The 24,075-nt window shown below is 38.1% G+C and overlaps 1 protein-coding gene across 3 annotated transcripts in view; it reads right to left on the bottom strand.

The window, feature by feature from the left end:
- DLGAP4 (DLG associated protein 4) overlaps positions 1 to 24,075 on the bottom strand; it is a gene marked incomplete at its 5' end in the record, with an annotated part of 143,634 nt that overhangs the window by 59,347 nt on the left and 60,212 nt on the right. For 2 of the 3 annotated variants that reach the window (XM_083358987.1, XM_083358989.1), the window contains 2 exons: positions 15,518 to 15,764; positions 17,757 to 17,807. In XM_083358987.1, the coding sequence (XP_083215113.1) occupies positions 15,518 to 15,764; positions 17,757 to 17,807 (298 nt within the window). The remainder of the gene's footprint in view (positions 1 to 15,517; positions 15,765 to 17,756; positions 17,808 to 24,075) is intronic. The other variant, XM_083358988.1, reaches the window with a different exon arrangement.

Here is a 24,075-nt window from a genome sequence, read left to right as displayed (position 1 = left end):
TCAGACAAACAAGAGTCCCCCAGCCACAGTGCTCTATTCCGTTTAGCTGGGGGAATGACAAAAATTATGTCCAAAGCATTAAATGTGGAGGGTGCTCTCAACAGCAGCCCCAAAACACTTCAGATGGGATTTTGACACTCAAGAGCAGAGTGGAATCTCTTCCCCCCCCCCCAAATCCGATATTTCACTTGGGAATTTTTATCAGGTTTTGAAATAGAACATAAAAGGTAGAAGATCCCTTGGGTCTTCTAGTCCAATCCCCTGCTCAAAAGGAGACCTTATCTCAATCAAATGGTTGTCCTGTCTATTTTTGAAAACTTTCAGTGATGGAGCACCCACAACTCCAGGAGGCAAACTATTCCATTGATTAACTGTTCTCACTGTCAGAAAAGGTTTCCTTACGTACTAGGTTGGATCTCTCTTTAACAAGCAATTATTTTAACAGTTACTTCTTGTCCTGCCTTCAGGTGCTTTGAATTCAGTCTCTCAGCCTGTGAAGAAATGATAGTATAAATAATGAAAATGTATCTTTGATTCCTGAATTCCTTGACAGTATCAGATACCACTAGACCAATCCATGAGTAATGAGGCTACAGAGCCCTAATGATTCTTGCCTTCTGAATCATAGGGTGCATCCCTCAAGCAGCAACTGTTGCTAAATAGCAGGAGACAATCATCCCAAGCTTCCACATGCATCTGCTTCACAGCAGTGACTCAATGCTGATTTATTTTCCCCTTTCTGAGCAAAGCCCTCATTTGCAGTTGCCTTAACAGGACCAATGTTTGACCTAGGAGCATTTTAGAAATAAAGGTAAAACTGGTGCTTTGTGTTGCAGCATCCCATTTCCTTATTTAAATGAACAGAATTCTTTTGAAATGTAGATTAGGTACTTTCAGATTGAGTATGTTATTGTGTAATCACACTGCTTTATTCAAAAAAATTTTTATGGAAAACCCAGGCAATGATGTTTTTTATTTATAAACTCTCCTTGGTGCTTCTTTTTCTTTTCTTCCTCTTTATTGTTAAGCAGAGAAGGAAAAGCAGTGTGTCTTTTCACTGATAGTTCCAAAACTTGCTCTTCTGGAACACACTTACTGAGTGACAGATCCATGCTTGCACGCAGACAACCACCCAGCCTGAAACAGGTTTTCATAAGCAACAAATAACGCATCAATGATAGTTACATGGCAGCCAGATCCTGCAACAAGTCCAGATGTCTCCTTTGCCCTTCATTTATACCGATAATATCATTACAGGCTCCAGAATTTTACATGCAAGATCAGAGGGGTCTTCACACACCCTCCCTCTGTTGTGATATATATCATCATTTGTCACTGATGCCTCTCCAGATTCTATGTAGGGCAAACAGGTGAGACTTTAAGCAAAAGAATTAGGTTTGATGTCAGAATTCAAAGCAAGAACAAAGTAAATGAGGATTTCCCAGGACATTCCATTACAGATTTTAAAATAGCTGTTTTAGGCTGAAGAAAATTAACAACAGAATTGAGGGAAGGACTACTAAATAACATACATCAGTCTCAGGCCATAGCAATAGCAATAGGACTTAGACTTATACACTGCTCCATAGTGTCTCTGAGTGCTTTACAATATCAGCATATTGCCCCTCATAATCTGGGTCCTCATTTGACTGACCTCAGAATGATAGAAGGCTGAGTCAACCTTGAGCCCATCAGGAACAAACTCCTGGATGTGGGCAGAGTTAGCCTGCAATAGTGCGTTCTAACCACTGCGCCACCAGGTCTCTTTAAATCCTACAGTTTATGCATCAGATGAAGTGAGCAAGTAGTTCATGAAAGCTTATGCCTATTACTAATATTTATTCCAAAAACCTGCTATGGTACCAAACTCCTCCTGACTTCAAACAGGGAAAACAGACTTAAAGGGTGCCCTGTTCATACTAACGCTCATACCATTTAACAGAGTGTTGTTCAGAGCTTAGATTAGGAGGGGGGGGAATAACAAATAAAAATAATAATTTGATTGAATTTCTGAATCAAATCCACTTTCTGAAGTGGGATTTTGATGCAGATTAATAGTTGAATCAATTCAGATGTCTCTGAATCACTCCAATTATTTGATACCCTTTGGCATATCTACAGGAAGACCTTTCCCCCAAGTGAACTGACTTTCCAAATGGAATCTGTGATATAATTATTTCATTCAGTTCTGAAAAAAATCAATTTTTAATACTCCTCAACATTTTTCTATCATGCCTCCCTGTAATATAATTTTAAAGTACACATTACCCTTAAAAATCCAGGTACCAAAATGAACACAAACAATGAAAACAATACAATGAAACTTTGGGAAAATGGATTTATTGCAACAATATATCTAAAAGTTTTCTCACAACTCCACTGGAACTGTCTGCATCTCCCCTACTTCATAGGTTAGGAAACCAAGCTTTAGTTAGCTTCTGTATCCATGTTTTATGTCTTTTCTCAATATTCATAACAGTTGAAAACAAGAGTTCCTCAAGAGTGGGGAAATAAAAGATAGCTCTAATAAAAGGAGAAAGGAACTAATATTCCTGCTGGAGAGCCAATGTGCTCTGAACTAAAATCAAGGAAACCCGGGTTCAAATCCATCCTCATGCATTGGGTGAGTTGGATCAGTTATTTTATTAACCCAGACTACCTTAGATGGTTTGGGAAAGAACATTGTTCATGTTTCCTTAAGCTCCTGGAGGAAAGATGGGGGATATAAATCTAACAAATAATATTGTTCGTAAGTGGCTTCTGCAGTGGGACTAATGTCTTTTGCAAAATATTTTGAAGAAACTGTATTCTTTCCAATTTTCTGTATGTGTTGCAACCCAAATCTGAGCATTTTATTCAGATTTGCATTGTATACCATGCCTAACTACAAAGCAAAAAGTTAATTAATATGGAAAAAAGGGGATGTATTTGCTATGGATTTTTCACATTAAAAAAGAGCATAATTATAAAATAATTATAAAATTCCAGAAGAACATATTGTAAAACAATATAGTGGAAGAAGGAAATGCAAGAGGGATTTTTTTTAGCAGAAATGCGGTTAATGACCTTTCAGCTTTTAATAATCTGAATGCACCAGAGGGTTTTCAAGTAAAGGATATAAGTATACGTTCTGTTGGATTTTATTGATTTCATGCTTTTATTTAGAGGGAAATACTGTGTCACTGGGACAAGTGTAGAGGCCACAGAGTTCAGTAGAGTCCTCCTCCTTAATTTAAAGTTTTTCAACTTCAGAGGGCAAATCTGACACAGAAAATCTCTCCTAGAATTCCAAACTAGAGACTTGAATGGAGCTATATTCTAATTTTCTTGATGCTCCTTCATACCACCAAAGAAACATATGAACCACCCCAGCATTTTTTTATGTCTCCAAGGAAAACAAAGTAGTCAAACACACAAACCTATGTGCCTTTATTTCTATGATTCTGGTCTGTTCTGGTAAGGAACCTTAAATGTCTGAGGTTTATTCTGCAATAGGATTTAGAAATGTCCCAAGTATTTCTATTCTAGGATTTCATTTCAAGTACATCTATTTCAGGGCAAATCCCAAATCAATATACAAAATAAAGTCATAAAACAGTAATAATTTGCTAATAAAACAGTCACAAACAAAGACATTTAAAGCAACTCAGGACTTGTAACAAATAAATGTATTGGATTTTGCAAAGCATTTAAAAGCAGTTGATTTCACACAGGTTTCCATGTTGTTTGTGCATGAATGCACATGCACAAATACATCTGAGACTTCCCACAAAGCACTTATGCCCATTGATGTACTGTATGTGGAAACAACTGGGGAAAATTTTTGAAGCAACCACACTGAGCTTTCCAGAGTGAACAGCTGCTTTATCACTCAGAAGAGACAACTTGCTTGTGGCAACTTTCTTTAAATAGTGCCTCTTATGAATGCTTTGCCCAGCCCTACAAATACATAGTAATTAATTGCTACATGGTCCATTGAGATGAACACAAATATGTCTTCATATTTATACTCTACATGATTAGTCAATATTCTGGTTTTAAAATAGGTAGGTTTCTATGATGCAGTTTGAGGACTTTTAAAAAAATAAATGAGTAATGAACATATTTTTATAGTTCTGTTTGGAAGCAAGATTAATGTTTTTGATATTTAGTCCACTGTTGCAAGATTTTTTTTAGATGACACCATCTGCCTAAATTTATAATTGGCATGTTATGTCTTTTCATTGTAATTCCATGTATAGTAGTATCATCATGATCATCATAATGAAGGAGCCCTGAATGGTTTATAAAGAAAAATAAATAATTTTGAATAAAATAATTAACCACAAACCAATGAACCTAAAAAAACAGTTAATAAAAATTTAAAATCTATCTAGTTTGGAGAGATTTTGCTTGAAACAAAACTACTGTGGTCATTGGCACTCATATCCTTGTGACCTTCAGATCGGACTATTGTAATGGGACTACATGGGACTGCCCTTGAAGAGCATTTGGAAGCTTCAGCTGGTGCAGAATGTGGTAGCATGGGCAATTAATTGTGTTATTTGTTTGGTGCATGTGACATCACTGCTTTGTGAATTGCATTGGCTTCCAGTGTACTTCCTGGTGCAATTCAAGGTGCTAGTAGTTGCCTTTAAAGCTCTTCATGGCCTGGGATTCAGTTATTTTGGGGACCATATTTCCCCAAATGTTTCTACCCATCCCACCTGGTCTGGCTGGGCAAATCAGCTGTTAGGGCCCAGGAAGAGGGCCTTTTCTTCCTTGATGTCCTGCCCTGTGGAACCTCATTACGCCATTAACTTAGCTCTGACCTACTGGTCTTTTGCAAGGCCCTGAAAAGTCTCCCAACTTTATTGACTTATTTATGAAACTCAGCTGCTTTTTTAAAATGTTTTTTATTGTTTTTACTTATTTTACTGTAAACTGTTCAGAGTCACTTATGTGAGATGGGCAGCAATATAAATCAAATCCATAAACAAATAATTCCAGCTTGAAATCCTTCCAAAATGACCAGATAACTTACTTTGCACTTAAAACAGCAATTTTATGTTCAAAAGATAGTGTTACCTTATGTTCAAGCTTGACACGGGTGTTTCGAATTCAGGATGTTTGAATTTGAAATATTTTGCAAACCCTTAATGAACAATCTTAAAGTGTGCCTAGAAAGCAATTAGCGACCAATGTACATCTTTTAATATTGGCATCATATGATATCTTGTATCAGCATAGCACACAAGCCAACTAAAGCCCTTCAAAATATCCTAAGCAAACCCAAAGACCCAGCAACTGCAGAAGAAGAAAAAACAGGAGTCATCTACAACATACAATCTAAGAACTACAACAACCACTATGGACAAACAAGCAGAAGACCGGCAGAACGCATCCATGAGCACCACCTGGCAGTCAAAAAACATAAGAAAAATTATTTAATTTCACAACATATGGACAGATTTAACCATAGTTTCAATATGGAAAATGTGACAGTCCTAGACCACGTCAAATCCAAAAATGCCAGGGAATTTCTAGAAGCCTGGCACTCTGACAAATCAGCCATGAATAGACACACATAGACATTAACAACATCTATATATTATGTAAAAGAGAGGATCAATTTGCCCAAAAGAGAAAAAGACTTTAGCACCTCTCCACCAGTAATCAGTACTCAGATCAGTATAGATAAGCTCCAAGGTCAATTTCAGACCAACAATCAAATAAGCAATACCCCATTCAAGAAACTGCCCAAAGAGCCATTAGTAAACAGCCCAACCAAAGAATTGCTAAGACCGCCTCCATCCACACAGACAGGCAAGACACAATAATATAAACTGACAGCAAACAGCATTCCTTACCAGCACCAATGATGTTACCTTGTTAGGGTAATGAAACGTCTGCAAGAAAACAAGCAAGCTCATAGAGCACCAAGTACTCCTCATTTCAACCCTGAGCTACAAATATTCTCCTTCATTGGGTATATGTGTATTTGAAAAAAATGATGCTTGCCTTTTGTAACTCATAATTCAGGCTGGCACTTTGTATTTTGGGTAGTTTCCTGACCATGTATGGTGGCTCCTTGCATATTTTAATATATGTATTGGAATAATTTGAATATAATTCTGAATTAAGATGGGGACATCATAATATGTATTGGAAGTCAATATCTTAGGTTGTCAATACGTATAGACAGTTACTCAATGATACAGACAAGGTTCTGGTAATAACACATTGAGTAGACTAAAAAGACCTTGAGATGAAATACAAGGAAATGGAAATGATATTTGATAAGACAATTTTGATGGTAAAAACTGATTAGGATGAAAATTATAGGCAGAACTTTTTAGGAAGAATTTTGTCACCAATGCTTCTGTCAAGGTTTGTGAGACTGACACACAAACAGATAAGAAGGACAAACTAAACATTATTCACCTAGACCAGCGTTTCCCAACCTTAGGAACTTGAAGATGCGTGGACTTCAACTCCCAGAATTCCCCAGCCAGCATAGCTGGCTGGGGAATTCTGGGAGTTGAAGTCCACGCATCTTCAAGTTCCTAAGGTTGGAAAACGCTGACCTAGACCAGGGGTGTCAAACTGCCGGCCCACGGGCTGGACACATCATTGGGAAACCACGCCCATACCATTGCCAGCAATGGCGAAAAAGCTCCGATACGTTGCGTGACGTCACGTGATGTTGCGAGTTTGACATGTCTGACCTAGACCTTTGGGAATGAAAGTGCCTTCTTTTGGGGCAAAAATATTCCTCCATTTTCAAAAAGTCAGTTTTGGTTTGGTTGATGGTAGCAATGTAGTCAAGGCAGGGTGGTGGTCACCTTGGAGTCTGCAGGCACAGGGAACTCTGGATGGGTCTTCAATCTTAAAAAAGAAATGTTATCATGGTTTTAGGCAGACTGGTGTGATACTGTGTTTCCCCCAAAATAAGACCCGGTCTTATTTCTTTTCTTTTTTTTGCCTCCAAAAGAGGCACCAGGTCTTATTTTTTTTTGGGGGGGGGGGTCTTTTCCATGGTCTCACCTTGTGGCAGCAGCACTGACAGCCTTGCCCAGTCGGCCCACTTCTTCTGTGGCTGCTCACCCCCACTTGCGCATGTCATCCCTGGCCTCCATTTTGCCATCAGAGGCCTTCAGGAAATCGAATCTCTAGCTCGGTTCTCAGCTACAGAGGCTTTTCTGGAAGGCCTCTGACAGTGAAATGCAGGCCAGGGGCGCCACACATCATCATCATCATCATCATCATTCAGAAAGAAAAAGATATGTTCAGGTCTTTTGCAAGTAGTTGAATTAGTAAAGGTTCAGGAGAATCTTAACTTATATTTTATCATTTCTCCCAGAAGAGAAACAAGACCCTAGCTGCCATTGTTGTGAAGTTGATGAAAGGAAGGAGCTGCAACTCTAGATAAAAAGGACCCTTAGCTGAATGGATTAAAGAACTCAAAAGTACATGAATTAAGATTCAGAGGAAATCAGTGTTCAGGGCCAGAAGAATCATAATCTTGATTCTTTTAACCGTTCCTCACAGAACCTGTTTTCCAATTCCACCACTATTTTGATAGCCTTTCTCTGAACTCTCTCCAGTTTGTTAGTGTATATCTTAGCCTATTCCTTCAAAACCAGAAGGAATTGACATCTATACTGGAAAAGGTCTTCATACAGATAATTAAGCAACATGTTTAAAAGCATATAGATGGAAAGGCCATAATTAACAAGAGCCAGCATGAACTTGTCACAAAGAATTATGCCAGGCTAACTTTAAGAAGATTCCTGCAGAGATAAGTGTCTCTTGACTTCCAGCATTTTTAAAGACACTCATGATATTCTCATTAATAAAATTGTAAACTATGAGCAAATTAATGAAATTGCTAGATGGAATCACCTCAATATTCACAAATTGCTCCCCATTGGCTTGGAGAATAATATTGGGTAGAATGCCACATGATCTGTTCTGAGTCCTGTCCTGTTCAACCTGGATCAAGGGGTTGAGGGATAATTATTACACAAAATATGATAGATAACACAAAGGTGGAGAATTTTCTGCTGATTTATTTACTAATTTAATTATCTCACATACATGTCTCTGGGCAGTTACAATTAAAGCAATAAAAAAAGCAAAAGACAATCAGTTAAAAACAACAAAACTAACAAAAATACACAGCATCTGTGTAATTTCATAAACTTGTCTTCAGAAACAATAGCAACGGTCAATCTGAAAATTTCTAAATAAGAATTTGTCAACATAGTGTCATATCAAAGTATTGGAGATATCATCCACCAAAAAGAACCATGGGAGGGGGGGTGTCAATAATAATAATAAAGTTGGAAGGGATCCTGGAGGTCATCTAGTCCAACCCCCTGCTCAGGCAGGAAACCCTATATCTATATCGTTTCAGACAAATGGCTGTCCAGTCTCTTCTTAAAAGCTTCCAGTGTTGGAGCATTCACAGCTTCTGGAGGCAGGTTGTTCCACTGATTAATTGTTCTAACTGTCAGAAAATTTCTCCTTAGTTTTAGGTTGCTTCTCTCTTTGGTCAGTTTCCATCCATTGCTTCTTGTCCTGCCTTCAGGTGCTTTGGAGAATAGCTTAACATATTCTTCTTTGTGGCAGCCCTTGAGATATTGGAACACTGCTATCATGTCACCCCTCACCCTTCTCTTCATTAAACTACACATATCCAATTCCAGCAACCGTTCCCTATATGTTTTAGCCTCCAGTCCCCTGATCATCTTTGTTGCTCTTCTCTCTACTGTTTCTAGAGTATCAACATTTTTTTTTACATTGTGGTGAGCAAAACTGGATGCAGTATTCCAAGTGTGGCCTTACCAAGGCATTGTAATGTGGTATTAACACTTCACGTGATCTTGATTCTATCCCTCTGTTAATGCAGCCTAGCACTGTGTTGGATTTTTTTGGCAGCTGTAGCACACTGCTTGCTCATATTTAAGTGATTGTCCACTAGGACTCCAAGATCTCTCTCACAGTTGCTACTATTGAGCAAGGTACCACCTATACTATACCTGTGCATTTGGTTTTTCTTGCCTAAATGTAGAACCTTACTTTTTCCACCATTGAATTTCATTTGGTTAGATAGTGCCCAATGTTCAAGTCTGTCAAGATCCTTCTGTATCTTAAGCCTGTCTTTTGGAGTGTTGGCTATTCCTGCCAGCTTGGTGTCATCTGCAAATTTGATGAGTTCCCCATCTATCCCCTTATCCAAATCGTTGATGAAGATGTTGAAGAGCACTGGGCCCAGAACAGAGCCCTGGGGCACCCCACTACAGACTTATGTGTTGTATGGATGGATTGTGGTTGTGGATTTTATGGGTGGCACCAGTCCTACTTTTGACAGAATTGAAGTGCATTTGATAGCACATCATAATCATGCTTTATGGTAGTTCCTGTATGAATGAACTGTAAAAATAATAGCCACAGACTGGGATGATGTAATTTTCAGTCTGACATGGTTGTATAAACTGAATAGATCTATCATAAGATTATTACCTGTTAGCAACTCCTGTGTGTTTGGAGGGTGAAATGTTCACATGTTGGCTGCTATAAATGTTTGCTAGCCTTTATGTGCACAATTCATCTGCTCTGTAAAGAGTTATTTTGCTGAAGGATTCTGTGGTTCAGTGCTATTACATTTGTATGTTAAATAGTCTAGTGCAATTTTTCCCAAATACACCAAACAGGAAGGCAGAACAAATGGTGCAAAAATACAAGGCTGTTCAAGTTTTATTATACAGAAAATCCACCCAGAGACCAAACTTACTGATTTATAGTCAGGCTAAAATATCTCTAGCTAATCACAGTTTACCTCAGTTCACCAACAGGGATGTACAGTAGACAAAATTTTGTGTTGTGCAATAAAATAGCAGAGGTGGTATTTACCACATGCTCTCACATGTAACTGTAGCTCTTCTTTTTTTGTATATGACAATAGACATATTATTCTTACTCTGTCCCCTTCTGTTTTTTTCCCCAAAAGTTCCAGAAGATAATTAATAGCAACAATCATGCATTATATGTAGATGTTCATATAACTATAAGCTACAGGACACAAACTGCATTATTCCCTGCCTATTTCCAGACAAAACTATTTCTAAAGACTGAATCTAGGTCAAAAAGAAGACAGTCTTAAATGGGATACTTATTGGTATCACAGAATGAAATGTGAGGTCATTGCTGGATGATATATTTAGCAATGGGCCTCGGTGGGATTCCAACTCTTCATATACTAGCCTCTTACATGTGCACTGTCAGTAACAGATGGTACTTTGCTATGTTTCTGGAAATTTTCAGGGAAACTGACTTGTCCTGATGTTTCTTTTGCCACCCAGCCTAATTACATTGTTTTGCTTACTCCACCTGAAAAAAGAAACTCAGGTAAGAGAAGGTTAGCTTTCTTTATTAAAGGCAGAGATTCAAGAATGCCCTCTGCTATTTTTTCTGTTTCACTCCATTGCCTTTTTTCTTGGCAGGAAGTTGCACTTAGAAAGAAGTCAGTGGACTATAGCTATGCATTAAAATTGAGTAATTCCTTGATATGAATGGGATTTTGGAGGTTGATCTGTTCTTTTACTGCATGCAAGGTTGTTTTCTTTTTATGATAAAAGTCAGGGGGATTTTATCAAACAGTGTCAATTATTGGCATTTGTGGATACCATGTTAGAGACCCTGTTTCTAAGCATGACTAAAGACGGGCTGATTTTTTACATTTCTAGGGAAGATACTTAAGCTAACGTTCATATATATTTATTTGCTTAGTAAATTCTGTAATGCATATGCATGCACACATTTTGATTCCTGTCATATATGAGGTATACTAGGTGTCTCCCACCCCCGAACCACAGATGGGTACCAGTCTGTAGCCTGTTAGGAACTGGGCTGCACAGCTGGAGGTGAGCAGCAGGTGAGCATGTGAAATCAACCCCCGCATGGGAAAAATCCATGAAAAAAATCCCTGGTACCAAAAAGGCTGGGGACTGCTGAGGTATATTATTCATAAGATAAAAAGTAAGAAAGTGAGAGATCTCAATAAGAGCAACGTTTAACTGTAGCACTTCTTTTGCACAGATACACATTGAATGAAGCATCCCATCAATCTGTTTTAAAATTGTGCTATTCCCATCTTTTATCATGAACAAGTGCTACCATTAAGGTTTGGAGAGTATAAGGCCAACCTTTTCAGACACAGCTTTGGATTTCTTAAAACAAACCAACCATTTTGCATCCAAGCAATCCTATTCAGCTAGTTGTTACTTGCTCCTTTTGCTTTATTTTCCAGAACCTATAATCCCAAAATACTCATTTTTCTAAACAGATTTTCAGTAATTCAGATCAACAGGAATAGTCTTCTTTCGGAAATGTTGGCTTATGTTCCAACTTTTGTTTGAACATCTCCCTTCACCACTTCCTTTGGATTTATTACAATCCAGGACCAGCAACACAATTACTACTACATAAGCGCATGAGTTACAATTGCAGGTATATAGCTCATTTATAAATAACTAGCAAAGGCACAACAGTCCCCTAGTGGGCTCTATAGGCTGGCACACAAAATCTAGGTACTTTGTGAATTGTATCAGTTGGAATACCCACCCCAAAGAAAGAAGCATAACCATTATCTGTACACTATGAAGAAGTGATAAAAGAGGGAAAATTAGCTCATTGTATAGCCTCTATAAAAGCACACAGTCAATAAAAACATAACTATTTCAATGCTTCCAGAACCATACAAGCAAATACATTTATTTTAAAAGGTACTCCACTACCAGCTAGCAAAGCCAACACACTAACTTTAAATGTGCCATGGGAAATGTTCTGATATTTGGGCTCAGTTAAGATGATAATCAGCTTTTCTTGGCTGGAATTCAGCCTTTGAGGATTCAAATTCTCTAGGTAATTATTTCTACTGTTGAGCAGCTGTTACTGTTAACTGAAGTATACGCCTTTCTGCAATTTTAAGATTATTATGTTTTGCGCTCTGGATTGATAGAGCATATTATGGCCTTCCTGTCCTGATAACTTTCCAAGTACTTGTATCTTCTCTAAGTTGTCCCCTTTCAAAGTTTTATAATACTCAGTTCTTATAAGGCAGGGGTGTAAAACTTGCCATGTCACATGACATGTTGCGACATATCGCAACTTTTTTCCCATTGCCGGAGCTGGGGTGGGCATGGTTTTGGCATGACACATCTGGCCTGTGGCCCGGCAGCTTGACACCCCTGTTATAAGGAGTTCCTATCCCAGGCCTTAGTCAAAATTTCATCATGATCATCACAATCATCAACAGCTGTGTTCTATCCTCCTGATATGTCTTAATCATATTTCATCCTTTTGCCTCTCAATGGTGCAATTCGGTAATCTTAGACTTACAATTCAAAGGGCGTTGTATTGCATAATACATCACTTCATTTTGTTTCAAGATGATAAGCCTCTGGAACCCTTCTGTAAATGATTCTCACTGGGTTTCTGGAGTTCTGCACCATAGTACTGTCCTATCATGACAACTTTCTTGGCTGTAATAGTGGAATTGATTCGTGTATACCACAAATTGTGGGAGGCTATCTCTTTCCATATCCAGAATAGAATCTTGAGTTAAACAGTTCAAATGACTTGGGGCTGCTGCAATCAATGAAGTCAACAGAAAAGTAATTGCTGTGGGTGTGGTCCCACCCATCTGCTGGGGAAAGTATTTAGTAATGAGTTGAGGATTAAGGGGACTTGGCAGTGCACTGTGCTGAGGCAGATGTTTTGAGGATACTTAGTGTCCCTGATCATAGTTAACTTAGCCACATGACAAGATTTCGTTATCAACCAATGGGAATAGGATTTTCAAAGAACCTATCATTATTAACTAGTCTACTGCTCCATATTATTGTAAACTTGACACTCAGGAACATAATTCTTGAGGATAAAAAATATATGAAAATAATGTAAAGTACTGCTGCTGATGGCCTCTGGATACCAAATAACCAAAGAACAAAAATAAACAAATAGTTGCCATTTAGCAAGACCGTTTCCTTTAGTGTTTAGTAAAGAAAGCCCTCTGCAGATTTTTTTAAAATTTCCAATTCTCACTCAGTTTGATGAAAGAGAATTTCATCAGTTATTCATTTTGATGAAAAGAATCATACTTTAGAACTACTTTAAAAAGGAGAAGACAATCATAATATAATGTGATATTCTTACACTGAATTTTGCCTAGCCAAAGACTATGCTTGATGTCCTGGCTGTCATTATGCTGTCATTTTTTTTTAGTTGCCTGCAGTCTTCTGTCCTAATTTCTATACGTCAAAGAAATTCCAAGGAAAACATAATGTGAGAAGACCTCCTGTTGAGCTTCTTAATGAGCAATATTGGTATCACCACTAAGGGTTGCAAATGTCCTTGAGAAATTCTTTTTTCTCCAGAGAAATTCAGAAACACCGTTCACCCAATTTCTCTGTTCACAACATAATTCAATGTATGGATGCAGTGGACCTGTTTCCTTTGTCCTTGAAACTGAGTAGCCGTTCTTATTCAGAAGGGTAATCTGTTGTTCACTGAGGCAAGAGAGTGGAAAGACATGTACACAAAACCAGAACATTCTGCACATAACTCACATGCTCAAATTTTCCACATTAGGCCTTCTCTCTTTAATATCCAAACAGAGAAATAACCCAACCAAGTAGTACTCTTCTTCACTTATTTGTTCATAGAATCCCTTTAAATATTACCACACACATGCCAAACATTACATGACATCAGCCCTCCAACAGGAGTGTTGCTTGGTCGGTATCTTGGTTTGGATGGCATCTGCCTGGTTTGTCACTTTGTACACCTGGTGTACAAAGGGCCAAAAATTCGAGACTTGCTGGCAGAGTAATAATAATCGAGCTCTCAAAGAACATAGTATTAAACCAATGTACCATTTGTGCTACAATCTCTGAATATGTGTAGAGAAAAGAAACTACACTTCTGCTCACCCCCCTTCTATGGTCCTGCAGTCTCTCTCCCAGCGCTAATTTTTTTCCCAATCCCGCTCAAAATATTAGACCTGAGTCCAGTAAGAGAAAAACAGAGTCATGAGCAGAGAGGCTATTGCAAGGTGAGTGGTAAGTCAGGACTGCTATCACATGAAATGAATCTGCCATACATTATTAAGCTTCAGTTCCCTGTCAGTGCTAACACAGAGTTTCCATGAAGCAATGTCAAGAAGCCAGAGAAGAGCTCCCCCAGAGAAACAAGGGTATTTTTTTTTAGGAGGGAGAGTGGTTCTTCCAGTTCATAGCTTAAATCTTTGCTTCCACCCTGTTCCCAAATGTTGCCTGGGGATTGGAAGGATGATATATTGGCTGATTCCCTTGCCTTTAGTTTTCCACAGCAGTTAGATTACTTTCAAAAATTGTTAGATGAGATCATCCTGTAGGATAAGCAACACAGTTCAGCTCTCCATAAGAAGTGGCTACATGGCAGAACTCAAAAGGGAGAGTTCAGTTTTTCTTGCCAGATGGCTTATGGTCCAGAATCAACTTTACCATCTTCTGTTTCATTCAGCAAGATTTAGATAAATGTAATTTACAGTGATCTATTATAGCTATATGGCAGAGTTAATATCTGAGATCAGTTACAAAACAATATGATTGTAATTATTATAGTTTAAGCAATTTGGAAGAAAAGAGCAGATGTGACACTGCCAACATGAAATGCTAGTTCCACTAATGTTAATGGGAGAGTTACTAGTATTATTATTATTGATCAAATTTGTATGTTAAACTTTTTCACTGAAGGCAAGAGAATTTGTAATCCAGTCTAAAATAATCTAATACATATGTTTAGGATTGTTGCCCTAAGGCTAGCTGATTTATAACTTATCACGATGTTCAGTGGCACTTACTCCCACCAAAAATATTTTGTTTTGTCTGGATAAAAGTTATATGAGTCACATCATCCCTTGCACTGCTCTGTCTGTCTCTCTCTCTCTCTCACACACAAACTCTCTCACACAAATGTGTGCATGCCCGTGCACGCGCACACACACACACACGGTATGCAAGAGAGATGGAAGAATACTTTTAAGCAATTTTGATTTTTTTTTTGTGGCAGCATCCTTAATCCAATGATTTCCAGAAGTGCTGGATGGCAAAGTTCAGAATTCCTGGCCAGTGTGACCAATGGAAATTCTAGAAATTGTAGTTGTGACAGAGTTGGATGGCATTATGTTGGGAAAGGCTGCATGGAAAATCCATGACTTAATAGATAAAAATAAGAGTGAACTCTTAAAGGAAATTTTAATTCTGGAAAATCAGTTTATCATTTTGTCTCAGTCTGTTCTGGGCTACATTTCCCTACAAATTTCTGTTAAGTTCTTTTCAAAATTCTCTTTCCAGGCTCATCAAACACTTTCCAAGACATGCCAAATAAATTTCTTAGCTTTGTATACTCCAAGTACAAAGAAAAAGAAAGAAAGAAAGAAAGAAAGAAAGAAAGAAAGAAAGAAAGAAAGAAAGAGAAAATCCTGACTTACTGTTGTTGCTGGGAAGTGTTTGGCTTCCACTGATGGTGCTGGCTGGGGGTGGAGAGAGGGACTGAACAGAGACTGTGTCCTCTTCTTGGGAGCAACCTGCCTGGATAGCTCGGAGGTAGCTGTGGCTCCGGGAACGGAAGTAGCTGGGAAGAGGCAGGTCCAATACTTCCACAGCAGCTGATTCTGCTTCACTGTAAGTCGATTCACACATACCTTCATATTGGTCATTCAGCTCTTCTTCTGTTGCCTGCAAGGACACAGCTGGTCATTCTTCATCAAAAGTATAACCCATTCTCTATATTCCATAAGCTCTCTTTACTGTAAATATACTGTATCTCTTATATTTATTTAATGACAACTTTTCTTTGCCAAGGGGTGCCTTGTTTTTTTTTATTATTTATTAATTTGGGCATCAAAAGGTCACAATGGACAAGGCTGTAGCATAATGACCTCTCTAATGACAGCAATCCTGGGATTTGAGAATCTTGTCCTGTTGAAGGAGATGGATACTTTCCCTCAATTTTCTAGCTGTATTAAGCCTATCTGAGGTTTAACACACCAATGTCTCTCCATTTTATTTTGTTTTCAACTGAAAACTCAGAGAGAAATAGCCTTTTCCTAGTTCAGTGATTTGCTTCTGAATCTTACAGAGCTCCAAAATCTACAAAAAGAGTTTGGACAGGCCCTGTATGGAGTACATTAGCTGCAAATTAACTATTCAAGTCCTAATTGAAGACACTTTGGAGTTTTTTGGTGCAAAGCAAGATTTCTTTGTTTTCCTGTAGGGGCTGAACAACTTGTGATCCAGAAAGCTACATTTTATATTATTGTGACATGCTGGATGCATGGTTTTGTATTATCATCAAGGCATCCCAAAGGTGCTTTTTCACAAGGCAACTGGACTTTCTTTTTTCTCTTTGAAGATGTTTCCCTTCTCATCCAAGAAGCTTCTTCTGCTCTGAGCTGAAGAAGCTTCTTGGATGAGAAATGAAACATCTTCAGAGAGAAAAAAGAAAGTCCAGTTGTCTCATGAAAAAGCACCTTTGGGACAATCATTACCTGGATGACTGAGAATCTCCATAGATATCATTAAGGAAGCAACAGATTAAGGAAATTCAAAAGCATGCATTGGATAACTGTATAAAACCTTTGGATGGAATATAGCTTGATGGCTCAGCAACAAGAAGGGATGTATGAAATTACTCACAGCTATTATAAAATGATTTGAGAGTCTCATTACATGGATCCATGAAATGTTCATAACTGAGAATGTTAACGTGTCAAGGCAATGACATGGAAAAAAGAGGTTTTTACCAGAAATTTAAAACACTTAAGCCTTCATCTATAATCTCTGGTGAGAAAATTCAAATCTTCTAATCCTGGATCATGTCTATACTTAGAAATAATACATTCTATCCATTTTTCTAAAGCATGTATTTTAATTTCTCAATGTTCAACATTTTATAGACTTTTTTCAAATTATTTGTTGTGCTACTTCAAGCTAGAGTTAATATTTCCCATCATATTCTAAATGGTCTTTACCTCACATTATTTTCAACTGTAATTCTCTCTCTGGGAGATGGGCTATTTGGGTATGATATTTGTCATTCAGACTTAGCATTGATTTCCAATGCTGTAGTAATAGTAAACTGAAGCATTATGGCTGTTCTTTTAACCTTCCTTGCCACCTTTCTTTTTTCTTTCCTGGCCTCCTGATGACTTCATTTCTATCTCACACTTCATAAATTGTCATTCAAAGGTATTGATTTTTAGTTATATCAATCTATGCTATGAAAAGATTTTGCTGCAGTTTCATTGAAAGGCAAAAAGGGAAAACCGCTTTCAATGTAAAGTGAGCTGAGAAGAAAACAGGAAATGTCAAAACTTTATATAATATAAGGAATAAATCCACATTTCACTTTTGGTAAATTTTAATTTTTTTTCAAGCATAAATTGATCCTATCCCATGGAATTTTTTTAAAGTCTGCATGAAAACGGATCAGCATCTTCCAACTCATATGCACAATTTTTAATGAATTTTTCTTGCTGTATACATTCTTCTATGAATTCTTGCACATAATCTTTCTAATATATGCATTTTTAAATAGAAATTTAGAAAAAAATGTGAATATTGAGAAAAACTACATCTTGATTTTGTTTTTGCTCTCATCTTAATATACAGTAGCTTCAGTATAGTATCATATTAAGGGGCATTAGAAGATTGTCAGATGGACAGTACCTGCTCTTCTTGTGTAAATATCTGTGGAATAAATGAGGATTGTCCAAATATCTGGAAGAAAGAGTTGGAGAAGATTAAAGCATAAGGGATTGGGATTTCACTGCTTCACTGCAGAACCATTCAACAGGACCACAAGGTGACAATGGTAACCACAGAACAATTTTGACCTGTGACATCCACATCCAGAAGAATGAGCTGCTCTTCTGACAATTAATCGAACACAGCAAGACAAAACTTAAAATATTACATCGCCAGATACAATTGACATTTCAACAAAACTAACTCTACATAAGACAATTTGCCTACTCTCTAATTTCCCCTAAACTGATAGGGAATGAAATCTAAATAAAAATGATATTCTGGGAAAATAGTATTTTTGGAACACAACCAAGATATTTGGCTCCACGATACTGGGGCAGAATTTTTCCTACACTATTAGAACTGAGTAATTAAAGTTATTGACCATTTTAGTTGTCTCTTCCACCAAATTTTGAGTAAGGTTATCAAGGCACAAAACACATGCCCAATGTAAGATAATATGGACTATAATCCTAGTTATGATTAAAAACAGACTTTTAATGTTAATCAGTCTCTCCGCTCTCTACTTAATCTGGCTACTGTTAACACATGTATCTAATTCCTTTCTTTTCCTTTCCTTCTTTTTTTCTAACTATATCTGCACAGAATTAACCACACATATCTATGGAGAAAGATAAAAACAGCAAAAATAATTTAACTAGAATATATTGATTTCCAAATATGCATCTGAGTTGCATTGCACTGAAACTTTACATATTGATTACAAACCTCAGATGGATTTGGTAGATGTATTTATATGTTCAGAAGATGAGAATTTAAAGATCAAATAACAAAGAGTGCTGTCCTCCAATTATTAAAATGATAGATTAGATTCCGGCACCTTTTTTTGACAGATTTTTTCCAACTTTTGCACAAGGTGTGCTACTCCCTCTATTGGCTTTCGAAAGCCAATAGCATCTTTCTTTGTTCTCCTTCTGGAGAGGGAGCTGCTGCTGCAGTGTTGGCTGCGAGCAAAGTTCAGAGGAGGCAGGTGAGGCCGCCCAAGCCACAGCTTAGCAGCAGGTGTGCAGGAAGAGGGCCTGGGGGGAGGAGGATGCCCATTAAAGGTCTTGTGAATTACAACATGTCGTGCCTGTCTGTTGCGGGATCCCTGCATTTAGGCGGGTTGCAGGCTGGTGCTGGCTATTAGTTTGAGCCAGGGCATGATTACATCAGCCCGATCTAATTTTAGAACCATGCAGGATTAGCAAGGTAAACTTTTCTTCAGTTAAAGTCCTCTCTTGTTCATTTCAAGGAGACATCTGGGTAGCCTTTATTTTTGCAACAGTATATAACTGGTTTGCATTGTCTCCTTTATGGTGTCCTTACGTCCCCACCCCCACTCCCAACTCCCCAATCTAACCTACATCTCTGAGATTTTCTGACAGTCAGCCATCCAAGCACTAACTAGATTTGACCCTACATAGCTCCAAGCTCAGGAGGTGGTCCTCAATGGCCCCTGAGAGTGAAAGTTAGCTTTCTAAAAGATAGTCTCCTTTACTCCCTCAGCCAGGAACTGTGTCTCATGGCTACTATTTTAGTGGTTATCTGGATTCTTGCAGATTTTGTACGTCTATCTGAAGTGGTAATCTTAAGCATTTTTTTCATAAATTACTTAAGGATATGCAACTATATTTTCTCATATTTATCTAATGTTACTTTTGCATCTACTTTTTTCAATCCATTTTCTTTCTGTCATTAATTCCCCAAGGATAAGAAATGTAAATTGTAAGCTCCTCATAGCACAGTTCTATATCATTGTTAAAATACACTGGGCAATTATGGACCTATTCATTCATATTCATAAATAGATTGAATTGTAACACTTTCACTCTCACCTAAGCCTGTTCTCTTGTGTGTATAATTCGAACATAGCCAGGCCATTTTTTATCAGCAGTTGTAAATATAGAAACAAAATGTTTAACTTATGTATTAATAACAATTTCTTTGCAATTCATTATCTTGTCAGTAACATGACTCCATCAATTAAGCACATATATATGCTGAAGGCAGCATATGCACTTGTATTAGACATCTATTATCTCCCACTGCTAGTCCTTCCAAAAGGAACTCAATATATGTCATATTATATATGCAAAAGTTGTCTCCTCCTCTATTAAAGTGCAACACATCATTTTCCAAGTAGACAAAAAAAATAATATTCCATCTTTACTATACCCACCTGCAGTATATAAACATGGGGGAGCTATCCCACAATTTTTCACCCCTATTAATTTGATAGAACAGAACTTAGTGTTCTAAGTTCATCACGAACTAAGTCTGATGAAAATAACTATTTTGGCAGGGATGAATTAATAGAATGCATTTTGAGTTATAGGAACATCTCATTCACTTGAACCAATGTGATCATATCTTTAAAATGGTATGTACAAGCCATCAATAATGTGGTTGCTAATATACGTAGGTAGGTCTGGCTTATGAGCTGTCTGTATTTAAGGAGATGCTCACAACAAATTCTAGTTTATTTGGTGAATGCCTGAAAGATGCATTAAGAACTGAATATATATATATATTTAATTATATAAATATATATAATTCTTCTTCTCCCAGAAGAAGGAAGCTAAAGCCTGATGATGACGGATGGGATTCCGTCGAAACGTTGCGCCTACACCTTTAGTTCTACGCGGGGAAAAACCCGAAAAACCAAGGATCCACATACAGGCACCCGCGAAAACCTCAGAAAACATATAAATAAATATATAAATAAAATTACATAAATAAAAGATTAACAAGATGAGAGTTCCGGCACCTTTTTTTTTTTAAAAAAAGCACTGCCTAAACCTATAAATCTCATTGTAGAATCAAAAAAAAATGTGATGAAATCTGCATGTACTTCTCCTAATGGAATGGGGAAACTTACTACTGCCTGCTTGCTGCCACCAGCTTGGCGCAGCTGGCTTGTGGGACAATTCACTGTGGGAGAATGCCAGAGGCAAAGGAAACCTCCTCCTCCTTTTCCTCCTTCTCTTTCTCCCTCCCTTGCCATGGGACAGCTCACCAGAGAATGCCAGAGAGGAACCTCCACCTCCTCCTCCTCCTCCTCCTTGTGGAGGAGTTGTCCACCCTATGTGAGTTGTGCCACATTGAGTCAGCTGGGGTGAATTATCCCACATTGAGTTGGCCCCGAAAAGGCGGTGGTGGTGAGGCGGCAGTGGCAAGTTGTCCTAGGACCTAGACCCTGTCCTAAAGAGTTCAATATGACTTAGTAATAACTATTTACCTTCAAATTTTGGAAAGTTGTGTTTGAGGAAATGTTAAAAGTAAAAATAGCCTGCCAATTTCCTTTTCTGCTTTTTGGTACACTTAAAACCACTTTTTAGAGTGTGCCTATAATGTATTAAACGGAAAAAATTGTTGCTGGGTTTAAAACATGTCAGCTATTGATTTTATTAGTGGGGCTTCCAATTAGTTCATACCTTTTAAATCCTTCCCCCCACCTCCACTCAATACCTATGTAATCTCATCGTCTTATAATCAACATTTCATAAGAGATAGTCTTTTTTTTTTATTGAAAAGTTTTAAAATACAATTTTCCTTTAAAAAAACCCCCCTTCGCCCTCCCTCCTCCCCCCCTACCTCCCCTCCTCCCCCCTCCCTCCTCCCCCCCCCTACCTCCCCCCCTCCCCCCCTACTTCCCAGAGCTAAATACAAGGTATATATATATATAAAAAAAGGCAAACCTAATCAACCATATACTAACAACTATAAATTCTAAAATCCATCACTCTCTAGCTTATATAGGATAAAACAAACCTTAGCAATATTAAATATATATAAAAAACTAAAATAAAAAAGAAACACTCTCTAGCTGATATAAGATGGAACAAACCTTAATAATATTAAGTATATATTAAAGACAAAAAAAGGAAAAAGAGAGGGAAAAAAAAACCCTTCTCAACCCTATACTTATCCTAAATGAACTCCATCCATTTTATCCATTCCATGATATAACGTTCTTACAAATAATCTTTCAAGTTAACCAAGATCTTCACCACCTCAACCAAATCAGAAAACTTTAAAGTCAATTCTTCTGTAATCGGCCGTTCCTCTTCCAATACCACATCTATAATTATTCCAAACAAAAAAAAGGAAAAAAGATTGCGAACAAAACTTTAACCTCCATTTAAAAATCTTCTGTATATTCCCCCAAACTTTAATCCAAAAAAGCTCACCCTTTCCACAAAACCACCAAATATAAAAATATATTGCGTCTACACCCAAACCTTTTCCCACCTCCCCTACTTGACTACTTGACTATATCGTAGAAATTCCATAGACTTCTGCAAATCCTGCTATTTTCTCTTCTTAGATCGTTTTGCAGCAGCACGCGTCACCCTCTGTTTTATAGACTCATCCGACGAGGTTGTATCTTGATCACCTCCAACACCGTTGTCTTCTATCTGCCCATCTTCGGCCTCTTGATGCACTCCTTCTCCAGATCCCTTTTCAGCTTCCAAAAGTGTTAATGGCGTTGCATTTAAAACATTATTGTAGAAATCACGCGCTTGCATCACAGTAACCAAACGGTACCTTTTACCTTCGTGCGTCACCATCAACCCCACTGGGATCTCCCATCTGAACCTTATATCTCGTTGCTTGAGCTCTTGCACAAGAAATGTAAAATCCTTCCTTCTCCTTAGAATCTTTGGAGGAATTTCTTTTAAAACCAAAACTTCTTGATTAGCAATCACAACTTTAGTATCATAAGCAGCTTGTATAACTTCATCTCTAGTTTCCCTTTTTGCAAAATATACCACCACATCTCTAGGCAACTTTCTCTGTCTAGCAATCCATGAATTCACACGAAACACTTTATCCATGCCTCCTTTTATTTCAGATGCTGGCTGTTTCAACACTACTTCGAAAGCCTCAGAAACCAGCTGTTTTAGATCTTCCTTGGTATTCTCCTTTAAACCTCTAATTCTAATAGCAAACTGCATCTGGAAATATTGAGCAAGACTCAGTTCCTTTTCCATTTTATTTTCATTCTCCAATACTTTTGCTTCTAATATAGCATTCTTTTGAGTCAAGTCTTCTAACTTTTCCTCCAATTCTTCCACACAACGAGCCACTTTACACACTGAAGACAAGATGTCTACCTTCATCGCTCTGAGCTTCTGTTCCATCCTCTCCTCCATTCTCTTCTCCAATTTCTCCAATTTCTCCTCTATCTGTACAAATCTATCATTAATTGATTCCAAAATTACCTGGGTGTGTTTTTCAAGAGCATCTTGTAAGTCCTTTGATGTCAATACATCAGGAGGATGCAGCGCCTGCAATAATGATTGTTGCACAGGAGAATTTCCAGCACTCCGAAGAGTTTTAGGGGGTGGTTTAGCCGCCATCTTTTACCAAACGTGACGCACTTTCACTTCAGATTTATAATCCAAAAAAGTCCATCAAGCTGGAGAGTAAAGCATAATAGTCCTCTTTACCTTTTCCTCTTGTATCGCTCTGCCTGCTCCTTTAATCCATAGTCATTCCTTCAGGCAGGGGTGGTCGCAGACGGCTGGCTCTGCTCCAAGAGGTCAGGAGCAGAGGCGACGGCCAGCTGGGAGCAGCCCAGGCTACGGGGGAGTTCAATCCTTCAGCCGCCCAAGCCATACGCTCAGGCGGCCCTGGAGAACTCTACCCCTACCTGGGAGCTCGCCCCCTCCTCTTCTCCCGAGGAGGGGGCTTCGGATTCGCCCGAACAGCTGATCGGCGCTGTTTCGGGCGAAAAAAACAACAGCTGAGCCGCGGGCAGCCCGGAGAGGCTGTCTCCGTCGCCGCGGAGCCACCGGAAGTCCCTCATAAGAGATAGTCTTGATTGGTCCAGAGGATCCTGTCAATTGTATAAGTATGCCCCAGTTGACATTAAGCCTGATTAATTTGACAAGGTGTATATCCCAGAAATGAAAAAAGGACAATTGCAGTTTGTAACTTGTTATGTTATCACTGCAAACCCTGTATTTGAGAAAATTTCAAAGAAGGATAAAATGTGGAAACTGGCACATAAAAGATGGATGGAAAATGATGATGAAGGCTTCTTCCCAGTTTTAACAACTTGGGAACAAACATCGGACCCAAACATGATTTACGAAGATGAGAAAGATAACCTCAGTGAGCCATTCAGAAAAGTAATGGGGTCAGTCCAAGTTCTTCTTAGTGCTATGTTAATCAGATTGTGATAGAAAACTCCCTGCTATCTATAGTCTTTTCAGTAGAAAACCTGTTTTCA

This window comes from Vipera ursinii (assembly GCF_947247035.1).
Source record: "Vipera ursinii genome assembly, chromosome: 3".
Lineage (NCBI taxonomy): Eukaryota > Metazoa > Chordata > Lepidosauria > Squamata > Viperidae > Vipera > Vipera ursinii.
Note: the sequence above shows the minus strand (reverse complement) of the source record. Positions and strands in the feature narration are given on the sequence as shown.